The sequence below is a fragment of the Patella vulgata genome, chromosome 2 (genome assembly GCF_932274485.2).
Source record: "Patella vulgata chromosome 2, xgPatVulg1.2, whole genome shotgun sequence".
Lineage (NCBI taxonomy): Eukaryota > Metazoa > Mollusca > Gastropoda > Patellidae > Patella > Patella vulgata.
In genome coordinates this window covers 42,027,631-42,051,254 of record NC_065880.2, presented here as the reverse complement: position 1 = coordinate 42,051,254, position 23,624 = coordinate 42,027,631, and the positions used below count along the sequence as shown (strand labels likewise).

At 36.9% G+C, this 23,624-nt stretch overlaps 1 protein-coding gene across 4 annotated transcripts in view; it reads right to left on the bottom strand.

Moving 5' to 3' along the window:
- The window catches only part of LOC126810930 (arrestin domain-containing protein 2), a 106,353-nt gene extending 90,214 nt beyond the window's left edge, over nt 1-16,139 (bottom strand). Inside the window, exon 1 of one of the 4 annotated variants that reach the window (XM_050536328.2) lies at nt 15,839-16,139. In XM_050536328.2, the coding sequence (XP_050392285.1) occupies nt 15,839-15,840 (2 nt within the window). In that variant the 5' untranslated portion in view covers nt 15,841-16,139. Of the gene's footprint in view, nt 1-2,442; nt 2,794-2,861; nt 2,963-8,970; nt 8,993-15,838 lie in introns of those variants that run through there. The other 3 variants (XM_050536331.1, XM_050536330.2, XM_050536325.2) reach the window with 3 other exon arrangements.
- Nucleotides 16,140-23,624: the final 7,485 nt, after the last annotated feature.

Genomic DNA, 23,624 nt, shown 5'->3' with positions numbered 1-23,624 from the left:
TTTGAACTCTTCTGATCATCAAGAAACTTCCTAACATAATTAGTTTGTTGATATTGATGGAGATATATTTGGTATTCTAAAAATGGTTGTAAGAACTTATTTTGAATAAGATTTTCGAAATTCCTGTATCTCTTTAGTTCCTAAGAGAATTGCACGTTGTTGTAACGAATAGAAAAATTCACATCGACACATGTATGTTTCTGAAAACTATAAACAAAAACCGTTTTTTCAAAGAATGCATGAACAAAACAGTTACTGTATTCATTATGGGAAAGGAACCATGATTTCCGGATGCAAAAACCTGTTAGCATCGGGGGGGGGGGGGGGTATTAGGTATTCTAGAGTAGGATTTATATGCTTGGAAACCCTTGTGCTAAATTTTCTTTATCCAAGGAGTCTAACTGTTCTATACTGATTATTAATGATGTGAAAGCCTTCTTTCTAACTTAAAATTCATGGGATATGATTATAATGTATGTAAAAAGATGCTTGTTATTCTCGAATTTTTTATTTGATTAAGAGCCATTCCACGAGAAAACCATGCAATATCAGGCAGATGTTCGAAGGTGGGGGTCGGCCGATTGAGTTCATACTCACAGGGTTTGGTCGACCCATCGAGCCTACTCTCCAGCCAAAATCGCCGATTTTAGAAATCAACCGTTTCCGAGATACAGGTAGTAATTAACGTAATAATTCTAAACCCATTTTAGTCAAAGACTGATCATGGTAACTATGGAATCATATTTGAACCATTAGGTCAAAGTCTAAGCGAGTCAAATAGGTGGGAAGGAAGATAAATCATGATATATTTAATGATAGATATATAAACATTTCTTCACTGGGTATATAAAGTTTATATAAAAAGAATAGTCTGTATTTATAGAAGACATAGTGATTATGGGTGGTTTTTATACCTTTCTTTTACCAGATCGCCTAAACTAACACGTAGGTTAATTTTGGGGGCGGACAGGCGTCTGAAATTCCAGAAATGGTAGGCCTACTATACCACTATGCCGCGTAATGCCACATGGAAATAACAGGTTTAAGTTTGTCATGGCTAGCCACATTATAATGAAATGGGTAAAAATTAATAACAAGTTTATAGCGACTGAGACCATTCCTAATAACAGTAATCTTACTATCAAGCCCATAACACTATTTAAGTTTATATTCATTTACAGTTCACAGCCGTTTCTATAAATTTCACGCCGCCGTCGTTATTCGTCGGATGCATGAAATGAAAATAAATCTGAAATCTTTCAATTCATATCAACCTATTCTCTTTACAGTTTTTTTTTGTGTCCTCGGGTTTGGTTAAAAATGTATTTTGTAAGATTTAGATAAAGAGCTGGCCGTTCTTGCTATAATAGTTCAAAAATAGATAATAAAAAATGAATTGAAAATTTCATTTAAATTACTTTATTCTTGGAAGATGTAGCGTAGATTGTTTGTCTCGAATATCCGTTTTATCGTTACATTTTTAAATCTTGCGGGCGTTCTAATCCATTAAAGCTCTGCCATCCGATGGTCTAGAGAGTAGATTATGGGCTTGTCATGTTAATAAATCTCTAAATAATAGTTTATATAACATTCAAACTGGTTAAAACACAGATTCTATTTCGTTTCGTTTTTTTAAAGTCCAAAATTTCGTTTTACTTGTCTTCACAACACAGGATCAGGAAGAGTTGTTATATAACCGGCATTCGAGTTGATGTGAGGAATTAGCCAATGAAACGGCCTGTTACGGCAAGTTCTTGGCGTGCTCTGCACGGAACTCTGGGTAAACGCCCACAAACGTCAACGCTGATTGATTAATCAATGTCTGACTTCAAAGGCTCAAAAGCCGCTCGTATGACCCCTGACGCGACCTACCGGCACAACTGGTCAGATCTTCATGTAGTGTAGGCCATCGAAAGTACTAAAAAAAATAAACGAAATATAGATCTGTATTTTAATCAGATTGTATAACATTTGAAGCCAAATTAAAGCCAGGTGTAGTTCTTGCATAATGTATCTTTAATAGACTCTTATAATTTTAATTAAACTAAAACATACTTTTATTTTACAGATAATTAGGTTGTATAATGTAAAGTAAAAAAACGGAGAGCACCTTCACTCTATTAACATCGATGTACTACTACTCAGCATCTTCGAAGAGGCTCTATTACAGTTTGTGGTGCGCATGTTTGATTGAGAAACAGGTACCGAACTATTTCAAATTGTGCCACCGCTCACAAATAAAATAAAATTCAATTATACCGGAAATTAGTTGCTTTTGGAAGTCTCAATGAAAAATGTCATCGGTCTGATATCATGTTATCCCATCTATATTTTTATCTTCTAAGGTCTACCACAATTAATCAACTCAATACAAACAAGTACACCCGACATTATAAAATTGACAATAAAAATCTGATTTCAATTAGATACCACACAGCTTACCTTGATTTCAATGGCGTATAACTATCTAAATCTCCTCTACTACTTTGATTTACACAATGGAATTCTTGTAAACACCTCGACATCGTGCACATTCTATTCTGATAAATGTCAAATCAATGCTTGCTATTTTATTGTAGGTTTAGCTTTTTAAAGTTCATGTACGATTATTAATTAATTATTCTTCTTAATTGATTGGATCGACGTAAGTGGTACGGAAGGTTGGCCGATAAATTTGAATTCACATCGATTAAATAATGGGTTTTTTTCTGATTTGTTTTGCAACCTAGATTATCCCACTCTAGAATATTGTTTTAAATTAACCTAAAAACCTGTCCTCTTCTACAAAATTGCCACCAATGTCCTCGACTTAGGCAACAAAGTTATAATAAAAGTGCTATATTGTGCTATATTAATATTACCCATGATATGCCTCGAGTACGACACCGGCTAGTCCTTCCCAATCTGATATAACCAGTAGTTAAAATACAAAGTCCATTGAAAGAATTCAGAGCAACAACAAACTTCGGTAAATAAATAGCTTATCTGCATCTGCATACATGCATGTTGGATTTTCGCGTGGTATATATTTGATATATGTATATAAATAATTACCAACCTGCTAAATATTCTGTTTACGATATTAAGGTCAAACTACTACGTATATATTGACATTTATATTATGAATATTATATAAACATGGTTGGTTTGTACCAAATTAACCCTATATCTATACAGGTTGCAGCTGTATTGATGAAATATACAAAATACATACAGTATATATCAACATGTGAACGTTGATGTCTAACATAATGTTTCCACGTTGATATAACATGGTGTCTAACAATGTTTCCACGTTGATATAACATAGTGGAAGTCCGATATTACACATTTCTGTTAAAGTTGGACTGATCATAAATAATGCGTTTGTAAATAATACCCAATATCCCAGCCATCGTCATTAATATTGCCAGGTTTCCAAACTTAAGATGATATTGTTGAGATGTTTTAAAGGTTTTCCCTGCTGATGTCAAGCATTAACCCCACCCACCTAAGCACCTGTCACTCCGTGGTTAAGTTCTTGTCCAGCATTGCCTACCCCCCCCCCTCCACACACATACAAAGAAGAGCTGTATCTTGTAGAAAAGGATCTATATGTGTAGCTAAATACAGAAATGTCTTTGGGGGAGAAATATCGGATTTCTAGAATACAATAAAGATATTTTATTATTGTAATCTGTTCTTATTTCCTCGCCATTTCCAACAGATAATGGCACCATTATTACCTCCTTGGTTTCGTTAAATTCAGTATGATACCAAGTCAGAAAGCCATTCCTTCTACAGACATTCCTCATTGTATATTTATTTAGATGTTCATGTGTTAGTTACCAGTATAGTAAGAGATAGCTACCTGTAGTCTACGGTAGACCGTGTAATATAAAACACTATATAGTAGACTATTTGTTGTTATTTGTAACAGATAGTATTGGTGATCTTTGTCAAAACGAACTCTGATATTTGGTTATTTATTTGCCATGTTTATTGTATATTACCTATAGTTATATCAGTAGATTTTACATACTGCTGTTTATTTACATATACCTATATATATATAGATTAGCTTTACTAACTATATGTATCATATTTATCAGTAATTGTAGCTTTTCTGGATAGTGTAGGTGGAAAGCATGTGTACAGGTGAAGGTTTCGATATACACTACAAATACCATTGTGTGAATGGCAGCGGTCTTTCTTGCTACTATAATCTGGTAGACTGAATACAGTCTTAACGGCGTATAAACGGTCTTGGGGGTCTTGGTGGTGGAGTAAAACCACCCCATGTACGTCCATATTGTATTTTTCAGAGGGAACTGAAATTGTATTGACTACATTACTAGGAGGTTGGCTGCAAATCCAATGTTAAAAATAAATTAATGGTTTATCGAGCCAAATTCGAACTATTGAATAGTTTGATTCCTGTTCTTTGGCTAGCAGCACCTTCGTTAATAATTTGTTCCAAAGTCAAAAATACCTGCATACTCGAACGAGAGCATCGCTAACGCTGCAATATACGTCCACATTCCTGCTTTGATTGGTATGGGACTTTTTAAAATGAAGAGAATGAAATATGAAATGGCTATAATATGACAAGAGGCAAAGAAGGCTACGCGTTTGTTTTGCCAAATTTACAGACAAAATATTAACAAAAAAGTGTGTGTGACACTGCCCCAGGGAGTCGGGGCATGCACCAAAATAAATAGTTGCTGTCTTTACGGTATAAGGAATAATTTATGCAAAGTTCCAAGATGATCCATTCAGAATTGCAGCCTGTAGACGATAAATACAAAAAATGGGCGTGGCTCTGCCCCTGGGGGTTGGATATAGAACAATATAAATAGGTACCACCCTGTTACTGAAATGATTGATATGATGAATTTGAACAAAATATGTTAATTATTGCAACGTGTAGAGTATTTACCGATAAACACTAACAAAAATGTGGGGGGGGGGTACACACCCCTGGGGGTCGGGACATGCGCCAAAATAAATAGTTGCTATCCTTACAGTATAAGGTATAAATATGCCAAGTTCCAAGATGATCCATTTAGAATTCCAGTATGTAGACAAAAACCACAAAAATTGTGCGTGGCTCTTGGTGTTGGAAATGCACCAATATATGTAGGTACAACCCTACGCTGGATCATTCCAAATTGGATCCAAATCTGTTAATAATTACAACATGTATATCATTTACAGACAAAATATCAATAAAAAGTGAGTGTGGCACCGCAGAAAGGGCATGGGGTGAGGTTGAGGAAGGGGTCGTGCACCAACATCAATAGTTGCCGTCCTTCGGGTATAAGAAATAGGTATAACAAGTTCCAAGATAATCCATTCAGAATTGTGACCTTCGGGCGCTAAAGGCAAAAATTAGGCGTGGCTCTGCCCCTTCGGGTCGGGCCATTCACCAAAATCAATAGTTGACGCCAATAGGCTATAAGGAATACATATGCCAAGTACCAAGTTGATACATTCAGAATTGCGGCCTGTAAATGATAAACACAAAAATTAGGCGTGGCTCTGCCCCTGGGGGTCGGGAACACAGAGATACAAAGAACAAAAATGGGTGTGGCTCTGCCCCTGGGGGTTGGGTAATCACCCCAAAAAAATTAGGGGTCATCCTTAGGGTATAAGAAATAGGTATGCAAAGTTTCAATAGGATGTGTTAAAAATTGCGGCCTGTAGGCGAAACACAAGACACACAAACATTGGGCGTGGCTGTGTCCCAGGGGGTCGGGCATGCACCAAAAATAATAATAGAGGTCACCCTTAGGGTATAAGGAATAAGTATAAAAAAGTTTTCAAGACGATCGATTAAGAATTGCGGGCTGTAAGTGACACACAGACACACAAAAAGAAAATGGGCGTGCCTCTGCCCCTGGGGGTTGGGCATTCACCACAAACAATAGGGGTGTTCCTTTGGATAGAAGGAATAAGTATGCAAAGTTTCAGGGAGATACATTAAGAAATGCGGTCTGTAGATGACAAACAAGTAAATACAAGAAATGGGCGTGGCTCTGCCACTTGGGGTCGGGCATGCACCAAAAATAATAGAGATCATGCTTAGGGTATAAGGAATTCATATGAAAATTTTTTAAGACGATCGATTAAGAATTGTGGCCTGTAGGCGACACACAGACACACAAAAAGAATATGGGCGTGGCTCTGCCCCTTGGGATTGGGCATGCACCCAAAACAATAGGAATGTTTCTTAGGGTACAAAAAATAATAATGCAAAGTTTCAAGATGATACGTTAAAAAATGCGGCCTGTAGACGACAAACAAACAAATACAAGAAATGGGCGTGGCTCTGCACCTTGGGGTCGGGCATCCACCAAAAACAATAGGGATCATCCTTAGGATATAAGGAATTCATACGAAAATTTTTCAAGACGATTGATTCAGAATTGTGGCCTATAGGCGACACACAGACATACAAAAAGAAAATGGCGTGACTCTGCCCCTGGGGGTTGGGCATTCACCACAAACAATAGGGATGTTCCTTAGGATAGAAGGAATAATTATGCAAAGTTTCAAGATGATACGTTAAGAAATGCGGCCTGTAGACGACAAACAAACAAATACAAGAAATAGGCGTGGCTCTGCCCCTGGGGGTCGGGCATGCACCAATAGGGATCATCCTTAGGGTATAAGGAATAAGTATGTAAAGTTTCAAGATGATCACTTAAGAATTGTGGCCTGTAGGCGACACACCCACACACACACAGACAGGGGCGACGGCAACATTATATGTGGACGTATAAAAAGGCTTCACAGGTCTCTTCAGGCCAAAATTGTATAGTGTATTAAAACTATGTAAATGGATAGTTTTCATAAATTCAAGAATTCATCTGTCGCTAACATTTTTCAGAATCCATTAGATGGTTACTCAATATCAAAGATTCAGAAAAAGCAAAAACTATAGAAGCAAAGCTCCATATTACACCATTCCAATAAATAATATGCTTAAAATATTTATTTGTTTGGGTTTTTTTTCACAATGCTGTAAGATATTGAATAACACTCTGAATGATTGTTGAACGGGGGTTGTAATTTGCCACAAAGGGAAAAAGAACGTTTGAGGACATAAATTCAAGACTAATCCTAACTATCTAATCAATTAGCTATTATTAATGCAGTGTGCTTTGAATTGGGTATGATATGCTTACTCTTTTAACAACACCTGATACCATTTCTCATTTGAGGGTTTCACATACGTAACAAATATATGTTCTACTTTGTGTTAGTATATTGAATCCTGCTGCGGTTCAAAAAGGTATCACTGATATTCCATTTTTATAAGCTTTAAATAGAGGGGGCGGGGTGGTGCTAAGTTATAAATTGAGGAAAGACCCAATATTTATGGTTAGATTTCCGAAAATCACATTATACATGCACTGATAAATATTTATGTTAAGTTTCAGCCATGTAACTGAAGGCCTCACAAAAATCCCCATTTTTAGGGCGTGGTCGGGCAGACTTTAGAGCAATCTGACTTAGGGAAAGCCTCCAGGCTTTTGGTTAGATTTTTGAAAATTAAATTTTCCAAGTATGGATCTTTGTTTCTGTTAACTTTCAGCCATGTAACTGATGACCATATTATTATTATTAGCCCCGTTTTAGGTCGTGGTCTGGCAGACTTTAGAGCGATCTGACATGGGGAAAGCCCCCAAACTTTTGGTTAGATTTTTTGAAAATTATGTTTTCCAAGTATGGATCTTTGTTTCTGTTAAGTTTCAGCCAACGTAACTGATGACCATATTATTAGCCCCGTGACGAGATATTGGGCGTAGTCTCGCGTGGGGAAGCCCCGGAAATTTTGGTTAGACTTGTGATACCTTTGCTTCTAGAAAATTTCAGTAATGTAACTTATGACCTAATCTTTGGCCCCTTGAGGGGTACTTTAAGGTGCGGCTTAGGCTATATGCCACAGCAGTGCCCGATCTGACCAGTTGATTTTCACTCGTATGGATACCCGCTACAAATTTACGGGGTCAAACCTTTTGCAACAGATGACCATTATTATTTTTACCTCCGGTTTCCTCCCACTGCTAAAGACCCCTAGGCGCGAGCGAATTATTGAAATAAAATTGAACCATGTGTCCCGAAATGACCTAGTTTGTGTCGAGTGGACGTTAAACCACATTTCTCCATCTCTCTCTCTCTCTCTCTCTCTCTCCTGGACCACGTGGGGGGTGGGGGGTGCTAGTATATCTCAAAAGACTGTGCTTATGTAGTTAACATTCATGAAGAATTGGCAGACTTGTATTGACCGAATATTGTTATTACTTTATTTATCTAAAATGCAAAATTGATATCAAACTCGAATTGCGTGCAAGAAAATCATATTCTCTTATTAAGATTGGGCTTTGAAGATTCATCAAACAAACAGACAATAAGGATTGGTAATCATTTATCTCATCAAATGATCTGAACTAATTAGAAAACTGGGATTTGATTTGGAAAGTCTCAATTCCATATGTCCCTTAAAGATTCTATGTAATTCCCTAGACGGATAATATTGCGTCCTGGGTAGGATTTGTCAATCATATAGTCTGATCACATACGAATACCATGCTCTAACGGATGTATGCATAAACTCACAGATCCAATAAGCGGTGATAGATAATTCAGAATTACCGCATACGAAATTTTAAATTACCTACCATGGTTTTAAGTAGGTATTGTGCAGGTGTGTGTGTGTGTGTGTGTGTGTGTGTGGTGGTGTGTGTGGTTGTGTGTTTGATTAAGTCAGTTATTGGGCGCGTCTTATGACAACTAAAACAGACTGAACAGAGGCACCAACATTTGATACATATGAGACGATATTACAGTGATGTGTATAAAATATTAAACATTTATTGTAGAATGGTTAATTACAAAGACCAATGAAGTTGGTATGCGCTCCATGGTATAAACATACGCACAATAACAAAAGGTCATATACTGAGAGAAATAATAGAAACTAACCTTTAATTGTGTTGAGACGGTAAGTATCATACATCATCGGTTGGTACTATAATTGATTGTTATCTTATTAAGTGATAAGTAAAGTGATATTTACATGTTATTTATCTACACTATACTACTGAACCACAACTGATAGCATATAAACAACCAACTTCATTGTTGTCTGTCATTAAACAAAAATAACCTTCCAACCACTGATAGATGTAACATTTGTTTGTCACTATTTCTTCAACCTTTAACTTCCCTTCTGTTTAGTGGTAATACCGTTACTTGTGGTATAATCGTATATTCTTTAAAGTTGTTAAAATAAACAAACTTTTGGACTCTTATTAAGTGTCATTAAACTTTTATCCGACAATTTTATGAAGGGAAGCTTAAAGGTTAACTCTGATACCAATATGCCATGTTCAAACAACAATTTGTTTGACTCGTCTAAGAACCGTCTCTTTATCCAAACATCGCAGTTAATAGTAAATAGTATTCCAGTTCCTGACTATAGAATAGAAAAAGTTGAATCAATGCTTTTAAAACAGATCAATGTTTAACTTCATTTTGCGAATTCACACAGCTATTGTTCAAAATTGACCGCCCCCTTTCATCCAACAAAGAAGTCACAACTTCTACATAACACTAAGAATACAATACATTTAGTATTTAGGCTCATGTTGGGTTGTCTTGAAGTGTCGTATTACTGCTCACGTTTGTCTAAATCGCCCACGGGACACTGATTTTTACTAATGGTTAGGAAAGTTGTATTGGGAACCATCATGGCTCCGTGAGTAAGGCATTAGCGCACTATCTGGGCTGGGGTGGGGGTGTTGAGGTCAATTTCGACCCCGGTGTTGGCCGAGAAAGTTCTTCGGAATATCCCAGACTACTTAGCATTTGTCATTAATGTAATGACGGAGGGGCTGGCAAGGAACAGCTTCTGTGGAGCGAAAAAACGATCAACGAGCAACCGTTCGGGCATAATTGACCACTATCTTTTATTCGACCAAGATGTAACAACTCTACATAATACTCTGAATACAATACATGTACTATATAGGTTAATGCTGTCTAGTTAGTGATGCGTTTTATAAGCAATAGTATATGTTAAGGGTATGCTGTGTAAAGGTGGAGTAAGGTACACGGTATTAGTAAGATGATCTATTGTGTTGATAGATGAATGTAACGATACAATCATTGAACCATCTGTAACAGGTATAACAGCCTCCACACAATATATACAAAACACTGCAGACTAATGTAGATGAACACCAAGAAATGCGCCCGTACAAAATGCGGTTCTGCATCTACCTGCAGGATAATGAAAACGGCCATATGTCATGCAGTGTTTAATGAGGGAAATTTAGCCGGACAGCAATTGAATTCCAACTGCCAACGGTGCCAAAGTGTTCACGGCGCCTCGGTTTTTCGACCCATCCGAACGACTACATCAGACTAAAAATATTAAATGCATGACATTGCACGTCCGATGAAGTTCTTTTCTAAAATCTTTAAATATGTTAAATTTATATTCAACTGTCAACGGCGGTTCTTTTATATTATATGAATGACATTGTATGACCGATGTAGTTCTTTTTCTGAAATCTTTAAACGTGTTGAATTTATATCCTCCCACAAGGCAAATATAGTCTCATATTAATAATGACTGGACGCACGGTGAGAATTTAACAGATCGTTGACAACCAATTTCGAATGACAATTTGGAACATTTTATATATATAGTTTCAAACACAACTCCTACATTTGATCAGTTTGAGCATAGATGACTGGAATTTTGTGTCAAATTTGAGATGTATGCGAATAATCAAAATAATGCTATATACCCAAGAACCAAACATTTGGATTAAAAATTGGAATAATTTTTAAACCTGAGTAAAAGAAAATATGTTAAGAACAGAACGGTGTGTTGAATATATAAGGTCGAGTCGGTGCTTAATCTATGGCCTGTCAGTCATTTTTATAAATAATTTTCAGTTGAATACGTCAGTAGCACAGGTGATGTACCTTAAACAACCCAAACACTTAGTGATTACAATATGCAGACATAATTAATCATTACTTAAAAATCTTGGCCCATAAAGGGTAGTAACAGGTTAGTAATGGCATATTAATTACATCCCTTGCTTGAAGATAATGGGTGATTTGGAAATAAGTATAGTATTATAATACATTATATTAGTAACCCTCAAGAGAATATTGGTATTATACTTATTATAGCAAAGAAGTAAAAACAACTGTTCTTATAGGGATAGTACTCCAGACACTTGGTGTTATGTTTGATATACTATTAGATTGTTGATATATAATACATATAGGAATATCTACAGGTTTATATAGGTATATTGCTGTTTTCAATTGAGGATTTCCATATGCCAGACTAATATGAAAACAAGATCAAATCGTAATCCTTTCCCTGTTTAAGAAGAACAGATGGTTCTGCGATCTATCTATTCCTAAACGACCGTAATAGGTCGTCAAGGGGGAGATATGGATATAGTTCAATAGGTTTTTGACCCAATTTCTTATTATAATTGTATACTTATAGACATTATAAACAGATAAAATTCTACATCAGAAAACAAGCTGAGCATGAGTGGGGTTTATCTTGTAGGATAAGATTTACTGCTAACAGTTTTACTTGTATCATCTTGGTACTGGTGTTTTGTACATCCTTTCTGCGATAGTCTTTGTGAGAAATGACCTAATTTAAATGGATTGCCCTAGATATGTAAATCATCAGATAATTTGTTTGTTTTATGCTAAATTCGTGTACTCAAATTTTAGTGACTGAAGCTGATATAAGGAATAAACTAACTAGCACAAGCGCTGGTCGTGCGGGTGGTGGGACTTATTGTGTTAAAAATAAAGGTAACTCAACGATCAAATAACTAAATATTTACTAAAAATCTGCCAATTAAAAGCGGGAAATACCCTTTCCACTGAGTTCTTAATGCTCTTGTGATTGGGGTGGCGTTAAAGACATGGGCCCTGTTGATTAGTTCCTCGGTCCAAAAAGTGCTGGATTCGCCCATGTGTAATACCCTTTCGCAATAGGCGTTGACTTAATATATTCTAAAATCAAAACCCAGCAACTCGATTTAAATTCCGTAAGTTTGGGTTCCGTGGGAATAAATTCTGAAAGCAAGATTCCAGAAGAAAAAAAACATTTGTTACAAATTTATTCTGAGAACATAACGTTTTTTAATAGAATGAACAGAAAGACATCACAGGTACAACTTTTATATTAATGTCCCTATTAAATGTTTACTTTGGATGCATGACAATGTGTTAATGTTTGCAACAGTAATTACTTATAAAGTTATCATTTGTTTACTTTACGGTTTTTTTTTCACAGAGCGGCGAACAGTCTATCGTATACATCACATAATAATAATAATAATAATAATTTATTTTTATATAGCGTTCTACACATTCGTTTCAGAAACGCTTTACACGAGTTAAAAGTTAAGTGATAGACATAATCACAGATGAAATAAAATATAATGTATACACGTTTCCAGATGATGACCCCGTGATCACAGTACCCAGAATGCTGTTTCTTTAACTCTCATTTCGAATTTATTTATTAAAATGCCTTGCTGAAAAAGTGATCTCACCGATTGTTATTTGTGGTTTTGTTTTCTGCACAATACTGTCGATGATCCCTAAGTATGGTAATCAAATGCAATCTCTAGTGTTAACTAATATCGTACAGTGTGACAATAAGTTCTTGTATGTAAAATTAATAGAACGTATATTATTTTAATATATTACACCACTACCCCACTTCCTGTAGATAATATTTTACCTTCTATCCCCCTACATGTTGATGTTTTAACCAAACGCCATTATCTGTGGGACATTATGTGTATGTGTGTGCAGAAACAATAACCCGTCGTCGAGAGAACTTCGTGAACATGACATGGCTCTTCTGGATGAGTGGAATCAAATCTCCCATATGACAAAATGTAATCTGGTACGAAGTATGCGACGCCGGTATAATGCTTGTTTCGAAGCCAGACGTGGTCCCACCCGGTTCTAGACATGTGTGACTTTTGCACCAGTACCTTAACCAACTTGTTTTCTCCTCAGGATAGTACGTATTTTTGACATTATAAACAATATGAACAATTTGGCTTTCTTGTCTTTCTTATAATTGATACAGCTATATGGGTGGTTAAACAATTATATAAAACCGAACATTGGTGCAGAACAGTGGGACGTTAAACCGAATTTCCATTCATTTACTGTATTATAATGATTACAAACTCGCACATTTCTCAAATGCGGTGTTTGAAAAAAAAGAGAAAAAAAAGAAGCAAATTGAATAACTGACATCCAAAATAGCACATCAGATTAGCAAATTGTTTAAAATGTTGAATACTGAGTCCCTTGTAAGCCGTTTGTCGAAACTCTTCTTTAGTATGATTACTGATGATCTATTAGTTATTAATTTACCTTATCTGTTTTATTTACAATGCCCTTGAATAATAAATTGTTCACTTAACATTAGGTTGCTTTCACCAACGAACCAAGGATTGTAAATAATGGAAAACCGGGACGAGAAATCTAATGAGAAAACCAAGAAAATTACATGAATAAAAGGTATATAATATATGAGAACATAAAGCATACGTTAATATGACATACCCAATGTAAATTATATAACAGATAATACCAAGACAAAATATTGTAAGTTTTTTGTCATACCAGTGATAAGTAAACACACATTTAGTATTTTATCTATTTGACGGTATTATGATAGCTGTATTTTTGCAAGTCAAGGCATACTAGATCATGCTGACATGCCAATACACCGAACATCTACTGATCTGGTACAGCTGCTGAAACGGGAGGACCACAGCAGATAACACCAAGAATATAAACTTCTTTAAATATCATCCTTTGTCATTCGTAAAGGGAAATCAGTATAGTATGGCAAAAATGTTTGCCACGAGAGCTCCACAAACGTTTCTATCAATTGCACAATGCTGTAATAACGCCAAAGAGATATTTGATTCTATTTTTAAAAAGAAATTACTTTATACAATGGGTCAATTTAAGTCCCGGGTTACGCTTGTGTTAAGGTTGTGTTGTAGTGGTGTATAACTGGTGTTCCTTTTAGTGCCTTAACCTGAGCCCCTCGATTTAGCACTAGTGTTTACACCAGTGTCTAACTGAGTGTTAACACCAGTGGACATTAAAAAAAACCACTTATAACACTAGTGTTATTTTTAAATGTTACACTGGGTCAATTCAAGTCCCGGGTTACGCTTGTGTTAAGGTTGTGTTGTAGTAGTGTATAACTAGTGTTCTTTTCAGCGCCTTAACCTGAGCCTCTCGATTTAGCACTATTTTAATATCAGTGTTAACACTGGTGGAAAATAAAAAAAAACTATAACACTAGTGTTATTTTTAAATGTTACACTTTGTTTTTGTCTTCTGTTCTAACGCATTCAATTCTTTGCATGAGCTGGCCAACTAAAAACAATACACCAAAAGAAAGGTAATTGGGGAAAATTAACCGCTTCCAGGAAGTTAAGGAACTAGGCTCAGGTATAAGTTAGTGTTTGGGTAACACAGATACGACACTGGTGTTCATGTTTTGTAAATATATCCATGTTTAACACAACCTAAACACCACAGACCTTAACTCGGATTGATTACAGAGTGGTGCTACACTGATCTAACTGGTGTTAAACACTAGGCCACCTTAACCCAGGACGTGAATTGGCCCAATGGCATGAAATTGGTACACCAGAGCATCCTCACGTATGATACTGGTGGTTCATCATGACAACTGCAGAGTATATATTCTGAGATTCCACAAATTAGGAGTGTTTATTATAGTGCCTTATGCATTTCATAATCTGGGAAATATTCCACTGTGCATATTCGAAACATAGCATAATATATTAATTCAGGTCTCCCACTCCACTTACTATCTTTTCCGTTATCTTACTAAAATGTATATGATATAAAAATATGAAATGGAGTTTAACGTCCCACTGTTCTGCTCCGACTGGACTAATGAAGACGACCAATACGCCGTACAGTATGCTATGAGGAAAATGTTGTCCGGGCAGCGGCACTACAGTCTACTCTTATGTTGAATTCCAACTGCCAATTGGTCTTTTATGTGCAAGCCAATGTGTTCCATCCGAACACCGGAAAATCCCGGTGATTTTTCTCGGCCAACACCAGGATCGAACAAATAATCCCCAGGTTAGCGAGTCAACGTCTTACTCACTGAGCTCCCAGTACAGGATGATATTCCAACTTAGCAATAACTCTCGTCTGTTCACAAATAGATGAGAAATATATATCCACGGATTTTCAGAAATCCAACTTCTTGGTGAATTACAGTAACTAAGATTGTTTGATTTATGTCAAAATAAGAGTAATGAATTGGGTTGATCTGATATGCTGTTTCATCTAGTAATGGGGTATTTTCGAAGTCGGCTTGTTTACTAATTTAAGTTACATTACTGTGTCTCAACACAGGATTTATCTACAGATAGAGTGTCATCTTACAAAACAGATCAACATATAAAATCCACAGAAAGCGGCAATTATTTTCTTAATTCTCATTAACAAGTTCTAGTTATTTTAATTGGCAAGTTTCGAAGTTGTGGTTAGGACATAGACTGAAATAGTAAAAAGCATACCTTTCATCTTCCCGAGATTAAGGGAACATATTTCAGTAAAATTTTGGTTATTCAAAAGGCAAATGAATGGAAATCTGTAAACTTGGACGATGAATGAACAGGGTTATTATTGCGTTTTAGAACATGACGGTAAATAAACAATAATTTTTGGTACATGTATAATATGAAGAAATATACATGATAATACTTACATATCCAGATTCGCCTGTAATCTCTGCCAAGCAGATACACCATTTCAAAACATTATTATATGATGTGTTTTATATACACCACAAGCTACGCGTCTGTGTAAATGAAAGCCAAATGCTGCGGTAGGGATACGGTTGGTACCAATCACTCCCTATAGTGAAACCCAAGTGATGCCACTTATAACATGTCGTATTAGCACTGTACACATATAACTGATGTTTTCTACCTGTTCACTCGGTAACTAGAGACACTTTACTCTTGTTTTCATAACATTTCTTTCTTCCGTCCTGGCTTATGTATAGAGCTGACAATACGTTTTAGCCGATGATTACTGAAACAGTCCAATGAAAATAACACAAGAACTATTTACGAGGGAAATGGAATAGGCTTCTACAATGCAAAATTAGACATTTGGAGCACGGGCCAGGTGATAATGAGTACGTGAGTAGCAATACTCATGCCCCACTACCACAGTGACATTTTTCGCCACTTTTGCTATCATTCTTCATACTATAAAACAAATGAATAATGCCAATGAGTATTTTGATTGTTGTGAGCGGGGGGGGGGGGAGCGGGGGCACTCTGGAAAAGGTAACTTACGTGTTTGAACACTGACGTTCATATTGCATAATCTCCCACTCCCCACTTTTGTTTTCAATTCATCTTTCCAAATTCAAGGTTGACCCGAAAGGGGGCGTACATGTCAAATGCTAGTCCACGGTAAGTGTGATTTTTACGCCGGAATCGAGGTGTATTTTTGTGCCACGTACAATAAATACCATTTCTACCAGATAAAACTATCGGGCTACGTGCATATTGTTAACTAAAAGAACGGTTGGCGTAGAAAATAAAACTCTGTCCTCCATCCCGGGGATTTGCTCCTTTGATGGAAAAGTTAAAACGAACCAAACAAAACTGCCAAAAATGTAATAAAAATTTACCTAAATATACATCAATGGGTTCTTATTAAAGGGCGTATGACTCTATTTTTTGGAACCTTGAAATATATAAAAATGGTTCTAAAAGCAGATATTAATGTAATATGAATATAATATTTGTAAAGTGATTTATATTCAATTTTTGAAAAAAAAAGAAAAAAGGTTATTTCTAATCAATTCTGTTCGGTGAATTACGCGAACAGTTCAAATTAAACGGCAGTCGTTTACTCCTGCTAAGTGCATTCTACACGATTTTTAAATTATTATTTTGTCGTTTGTGAATCAGCCTTTACTAATTACTTCCACATTGTGTTGTAGGATATCTTTTTATTTTTTCATTACAAAATGGCACCCGAAACCAGAGAGTACACTACTGATTATAAAATGTTATTTGTGTCTTAAACATTGGATATTAAGATCATCTAGTTTCACGTCAAGATAACACCAATATTGATTGAAATTGATCAATATTGAATTTTATCCGTGATTTTAATTTCAAATATTATGGAAAATATTGAGTTAGAGATTTAGCTCCTTTAAACATATATTTTGCAAGAGCTAAATCTACCTATTGCAGGTCTTTCTTTAGGCCTTAAATGTTATATAAACTGTTAATTGGACATTTATTAACATGACAATATTTGAATCATATCTGCTGTTTAACGACCGTTGATGACTCACCATAAAAATGGTTTTTGTTTTCGTTCGTTAACTTCTGCAGACAATAAAATTTGTGTAAAGTCAAAACAAAGGAAAACAAAAACAGCCAAAAATCAAAATTTAAAGAATTTTCCGAAAAATATAAATAGCGTTCTGTGGCTTCAGGGAGAGCATTAAAGTTGGTGAATCGTGATATTAGTATGAAGTTAATGAGAGTATGAAAATAACGAATGATATTTATGGGAGCATGACATGAATTTTGCGATTCTGTAACATAAAATAAAGTACGAAGTTTTTGCACTGAAAATTCTACACACGCTTCTAAAGATGCAATTTTGATAACTTCTTTTTAAAAGCGACAAGTTTTCTTAATAAGTAAACCGGTGACGCATCGCAATAGTATAGGCGTGGGTACATATCACTTACCGTCATACAGCCGAGCTTAGATGTAGAGTAGCAGAATCTGCCGAAGTAATAGCTTAAAAATGCGATTTTTACATATTTTGGCGGCCATTTTGAAAATGTGCCCCATTTCAACCCCAAAAATTATCAGATACCAAAAATTCTTCAATTTTCGTTTTTTTTTTTTCAGTCAATTTGTCCTAAGAAACACCCCTGCAGACCAGTAGCATTACGAAAAGGAGAATTATTGTCCCAACCCTGCTGAACTTCGCAAATAATCCGAATAAAACCTTATATATCTACCTCACTAATATTTATAGCAAGATGGTGCAAAAAACATAGATTGATTTAACATATTATCTCTGCAATATTAACTGACCAGGTTCTTTAGCGCTATTAAAGGCACCTATTTGTTTAAATTATTCAATGCAGAACTGATATATATATTTTTTTTTTTTTTGGGGGGGGGGATACTATTTAAAGATACATTATGTAAGATTAAGATAAAGAGCTGGCCATTCTTGCTATAATAGCTCAAAAATAGATAATGTAAAATGAAAATATTGAAAATTTCATTCAAATTACTTCATTCTGAGCCATGTTATCATTGTTTGTAGTTTTTACAAGATGTGTGCATTGTGATAACCATGGCACTGGTATATTCGAGATTTAGCCTCGCTTCCCCATTTTAAAATTAATTTTTTAAATGGCGAACCGTTCTAATCTAGTTAAAATCTCGAGTATCCGATGCCGATGCCACCGGGGGTTGATTATGGTCTTGTTTTGTTAATAAATGTCTAATTTAACAGTTTATATAACATTTCAGGCCTAAAGAAAGACTTGCAATAGGCAGATTTAGCTCTGTCATAATGCGTGTTTAATACACTTCGAATTTAGTGCACGTTTGGCGTTTCTTACGGGTGTATTAAAGTAAAAACATTTTGGAAACCACTGATAAATTCACATAGAATGATACCATTGGGCCGTTAGCAATGTATGTTAGTGTTCTGTCTTTCGAACAACATCACTACTCATATTTGGCGAATTTTAGGGGTTACATGACATAATATTATCTATCACATGTATGTGGTTTTATAAATAATTTATCCTGTGTAACCTACAGAGGCGTGCTGAGCGTCCCCTGGGAAAGTTTGAAATTTACATCGACGTAGATGAGATTTAGACCACTTCCCTGTGGGTTTAGATATAAACTGGAACCGATGGTTTCTTGTCCAAATCTGTGGATAAACAAGCAAATACACCCGTAAGAAACCCCAAACGTGCACTAAATTCGAAGTGTATTAAACACGCATTATGACAGAGCTAAATCTGCCTATTGCAAGTCTTTCTTTAGGCCTGAAATGTTATATAAACTGTTAAATTAGACATTTATTAACAAAACAAGACCATAATCAACCCCCGGTGGCATCGGCATCGGATACTCGAGATTTTAACTAGATTAGAACGGTTCGCCATTTAAAAAATTAATTTTAAAATGGGGAAGCGAGGCTAAATCTCGAATATACCAGTGCCATGGTTATCACAATGCACACATCTTGTAAAAACTACAAACAATGATAACATGGCTCAGAATGAAGTAATTTGAATGAAATTTTCAATATTTTCATTTTACATTATCTATTTTTGAGCTATTATAGCAAGAATGGCCAGCTCTTTATCTTAATCTTACATAATGTATCTTTAAATAGTATCCCCCCCCCCCAAAAAAAAAATATATATATCAGTTCTGCATTGAATAATTTAAACAAATAGGTGCCTTTAATAGCGCTAAAGAACCTGGTCAGTTAATATTGCAGAGATAATATGTTAAATCAATCTATGTTTTTTGCACCATCTTGCTATAACTATTAGTGAGGTAGATATATAAGGTTTTATTCGGATTATTTGCGAAGTTCAGCAGGGTTGGGACAATAATTCTCCTTTTCGTAATGCTACTGGTCTGCAGGGGTGTTTCTTAGGACAAATTGACTGGAAAAAAAACGAAAATTGAAGAATTTTTGGTATCTGATAATTTTTGGGGTTGAAATGGGGCACATTTTCAAAATGGCCATGGTAATGTGGTGATGTTCTGTTGTTGGAGGTAACCTGTAACGATCCTGGCCCTGTGACATCTTGCGTTGTCATCCTGGAAGATGAAACGGCGGCCATGACGTCGTGCGAACGGCACAACATGGACTGCCAAGATGTTGTCCCGGTAGTACTGGCCTGTAACACGCCCTGCAACAACATGTAAAGCCGTTCTTCCAGCAACAGTGATGCCTCCCCACACCATAACAGAACCACCCCCAAATCGATCATGTCTGATGACGTTAACGTCTTGGAAGCGCTCGTTTCGACGACGCCACACCCTCCTACGTCTGTCCAAAAAATCAACAGTGAACCCTGACTCATCTGAAAACATCACATTGCTCCAGCGTCGATTATCCCAGTGTTGACGATCCCTACACCAACGACGTCTTGCCTGAATGTGATGATCTCTCAAACAAGGGATCACGCGAGGACGTCGGGCGCGAAGGTGACCCCTATGCAGTCGATTCCGAATCGTCTGGCCACTCACTCTCACACCAGTGTCTGTTTGAAGACGAGCGCTGATCTGATTTGCTGTGATGACACGATTTCTCAAGGCCAAGGTACGGATAAATCGATCCTGGCTTGAGTTGTCGCCCTTGGTCAACCTGAGCGTGGTCTGTCCTGTACAGATTGTGTATCACGGTATCTGGACCATAGCCTGCTTATGACAGACTGAGAAACATTCATCGTCCGCGCCACAACCGCCTGTGTTGTGCCGATCTGTAGCATGCCAAGGGCACGTAACCTTTCATTTTGGGTAAGCCGACGCATATCAAAATTTGTTTTCTGGTCACTAAAACAATTAAACTGATGTTTCCACCCTGGAATTCAATGCCACAATGACTGTAACATTCAAAGTCAGAGTCGTGCAAATCTTGGGTTGGACCCCCATGATGATCCCAAGCATCACCTGCATTCCATGCGGTAGCTATTGGTGCGTTTGGGCGTCACATGTAACTGGAAATGTTTCTTCTGTTAGGTTCTATAGTGACTTTTTTCGTAGTCATTTGCATATTTTAGTATTATGCCCCCAAAATCAAATATCCCCTACTTTTTTTGAATAGTATATTATAAAATATTTTAAATTTAAATCCCCTATTCTTAGGATGTTTCTAGATTTTTCTAAAAATCGTTTAAAGTAGCCAAGTCTCTAACTCAATATCATCCAAAATCTTTAACATTGAAAACACGATTTATTTGTCAAATTAAATCAACGTTCATGTTGTGATCTTACCAGAAAAAGATGGGCTTTTGATATCCAATATTTAAGACCAAAAACCCCCCATTTTACCATTGGTACACGAATCGTGTACCATAATGCGCTTCAGCCCTAGTTGTATCAAGAGACTCGAGGGACGAGGCTAGACACATTGCACCAAATCAAACGGCGTATGTAGACTCGAATAACCAGATGCTAGTAATTTGCACTCGCTTGAGACTGCTGGCTTATTTCGCCGAACATAACTGATTTGAAATTGGAGTAAAAACGGAAACCATTGAATGTAAATCAGTTTATATACATTCATATTACAGTATTATATGCGTTGCGACCCACTTTTGTCAATTTCTAGGTCCAAAATGTTAGCGATTTAGCTCCTTTAATGTCGTTCTTCGTATCCGCATCAGACTGCGATGCTGTAGGGGCAAGTTTCTTTTATGGAATACGCTAAAGCTTTTTCTTGGCCACATCCCAATTTCAAATTTCCCTGACTTTTTACAAAAACTAGGAGTATATTGCAGGGTCACTATCCAAAAGGTCTGCGCCCAGAATGGCTTCACCAATGTCCAGGTAATGCAACCTTTGTCAGTTGGAATTTTCAATAAAAGTAGGCCGTGGAGCTGCTGTCTAGACAAAGTTTCCCTCATAGCACACTGCATTGGCACAGAAAAGTAGTTTGCTTGATAAATATGCTGGAGTTTAAAATAAATGAAATGAAATGGGGTTTAACGTCCTACTGTTTTGCTCCGAACTGGGCTAATGAAGACGGGCATACGCCTTACAGTGTGCCATGAGGGAAATTTTGCCCGGACAGCGGCACTGCGGCCTACTCTTATATCGAATTCCAACTGTCAAGGGATCTTTTACGTGCACGCCAATGTGTACACGGGACCTCGGTTTTTGGTCCCATCCGAACGACTAGACAGCTGTCCTTGTCAGGCCCTCCGTCCTGCATCAGAGATTAAAATAACGGTGGTCTGTACCTAAGAAGTTTATTTTTGTCACCATGCTGGCTTTTCCATCTAGTATCACGTTGTCAGTGGTGCATGGATGGAAGGGAACAGTGTCTAGTAATTCTGATGGGGGGGGGGGGGGAAACCGTGGTCCCATGTAAGCGTACACGTAATGGACCCCAAGACGGAGTTTGAAATAAGAGTAGGCCGTATCGCCGCTGTCTGGGCAAAATTTACCTCATAGTAGGCCTACACTGCAAAGCGTAAGCCCGTATTCATTGATGCAGAAAAATACCTTGCTTGATGAACTAAGCTATAGTTTAAATAAACGTCGTCTGTCCACAAAATGTTTGTTTTTGTTTATAAAAAGTATATCTATAACTTCTAATAAAAACATTATAGTTTCTTATTAACAAAATAACGTTTTATCACCAGGAACGTTCCAATAACAACATGTAATGATATGTGATTTGAAAATGAAATTAAATGAAATGTGGTTTAACTTTCTATTGGTCTGCCTGACTGGGCTAATGAAGACGGGCATACGCCATACAGTGTGCTACGAGGGCAATATTGCCCAGACAGCAGCGCCACGGCATACCGTTATATCAAACTCCGTCTAGGTGTATAATTGTACGTGCACACAAATGTGTACACGGGATCTAGGTTTTTCGACCCTTCCAAATGAATAAATGGCTGACTTTTTCAGGCCCTCCTTCCCGCACCACTGCCATGGGAAAAACACGCCGGAAAAACATAATATGTGATTTGAGTTGAAATATTATTAGTAGGTTGATTATTGCAGATTCGTAATCTTAGGGAAAATTGTGCTGTTGTTGGTAATCAGTGAACATGCATACGAATTGAAACTTAGGAAGCTCGCATTCTTGTCCTGTTACCTCGCGCTTTCGCACTGTCTCTACCTCGCCTTGATGTCTGGTCGAGATTATGAAATGGCCGTAACAGAGAGAGAAATGGGGTTTAACGTCCACTCGACACAAACTAGGTCATTTCGGGACTAAAACTTGGTTCAATTTTATTTCAATAATTCGCTTGCTCGTAGGGGTCTTTAGCAGTGGGAGGAAACTGGAGAGTCCGGAGAAAACCCACGGGGTTGGACAGGCGACCCTACTCCTGGTCACGTACAACTGGGGAATCGAAACGCCACCAGTTAACTCAATGACAGATAGGCTACAGCGCGCACATGCTAACCGTTTGGCCATCCACCCCCACCCCCCCCTCTGGCCGCAACAGGCTTCCACGCCCAACCGAAGAATGCTTGCCCATGCGCACTGATTGAATTCGCGGCACGACAAACCAATAATAATTGTATTTTGTCGACAAAATGAAGGCGACGATTGTCGGGTTAGTTTGTCGCGTTGTCGGGTTGAATTGGTCAACAACGTACCGGTCAGTGTGATGTACGCACAGGATCTGTGCATTAAACGTTAAAAAAACCCATAATTCCATATTTATAATATCCAAATAAACAGTCCCTTTGGTCGGATTCTCATCCAAACGACGA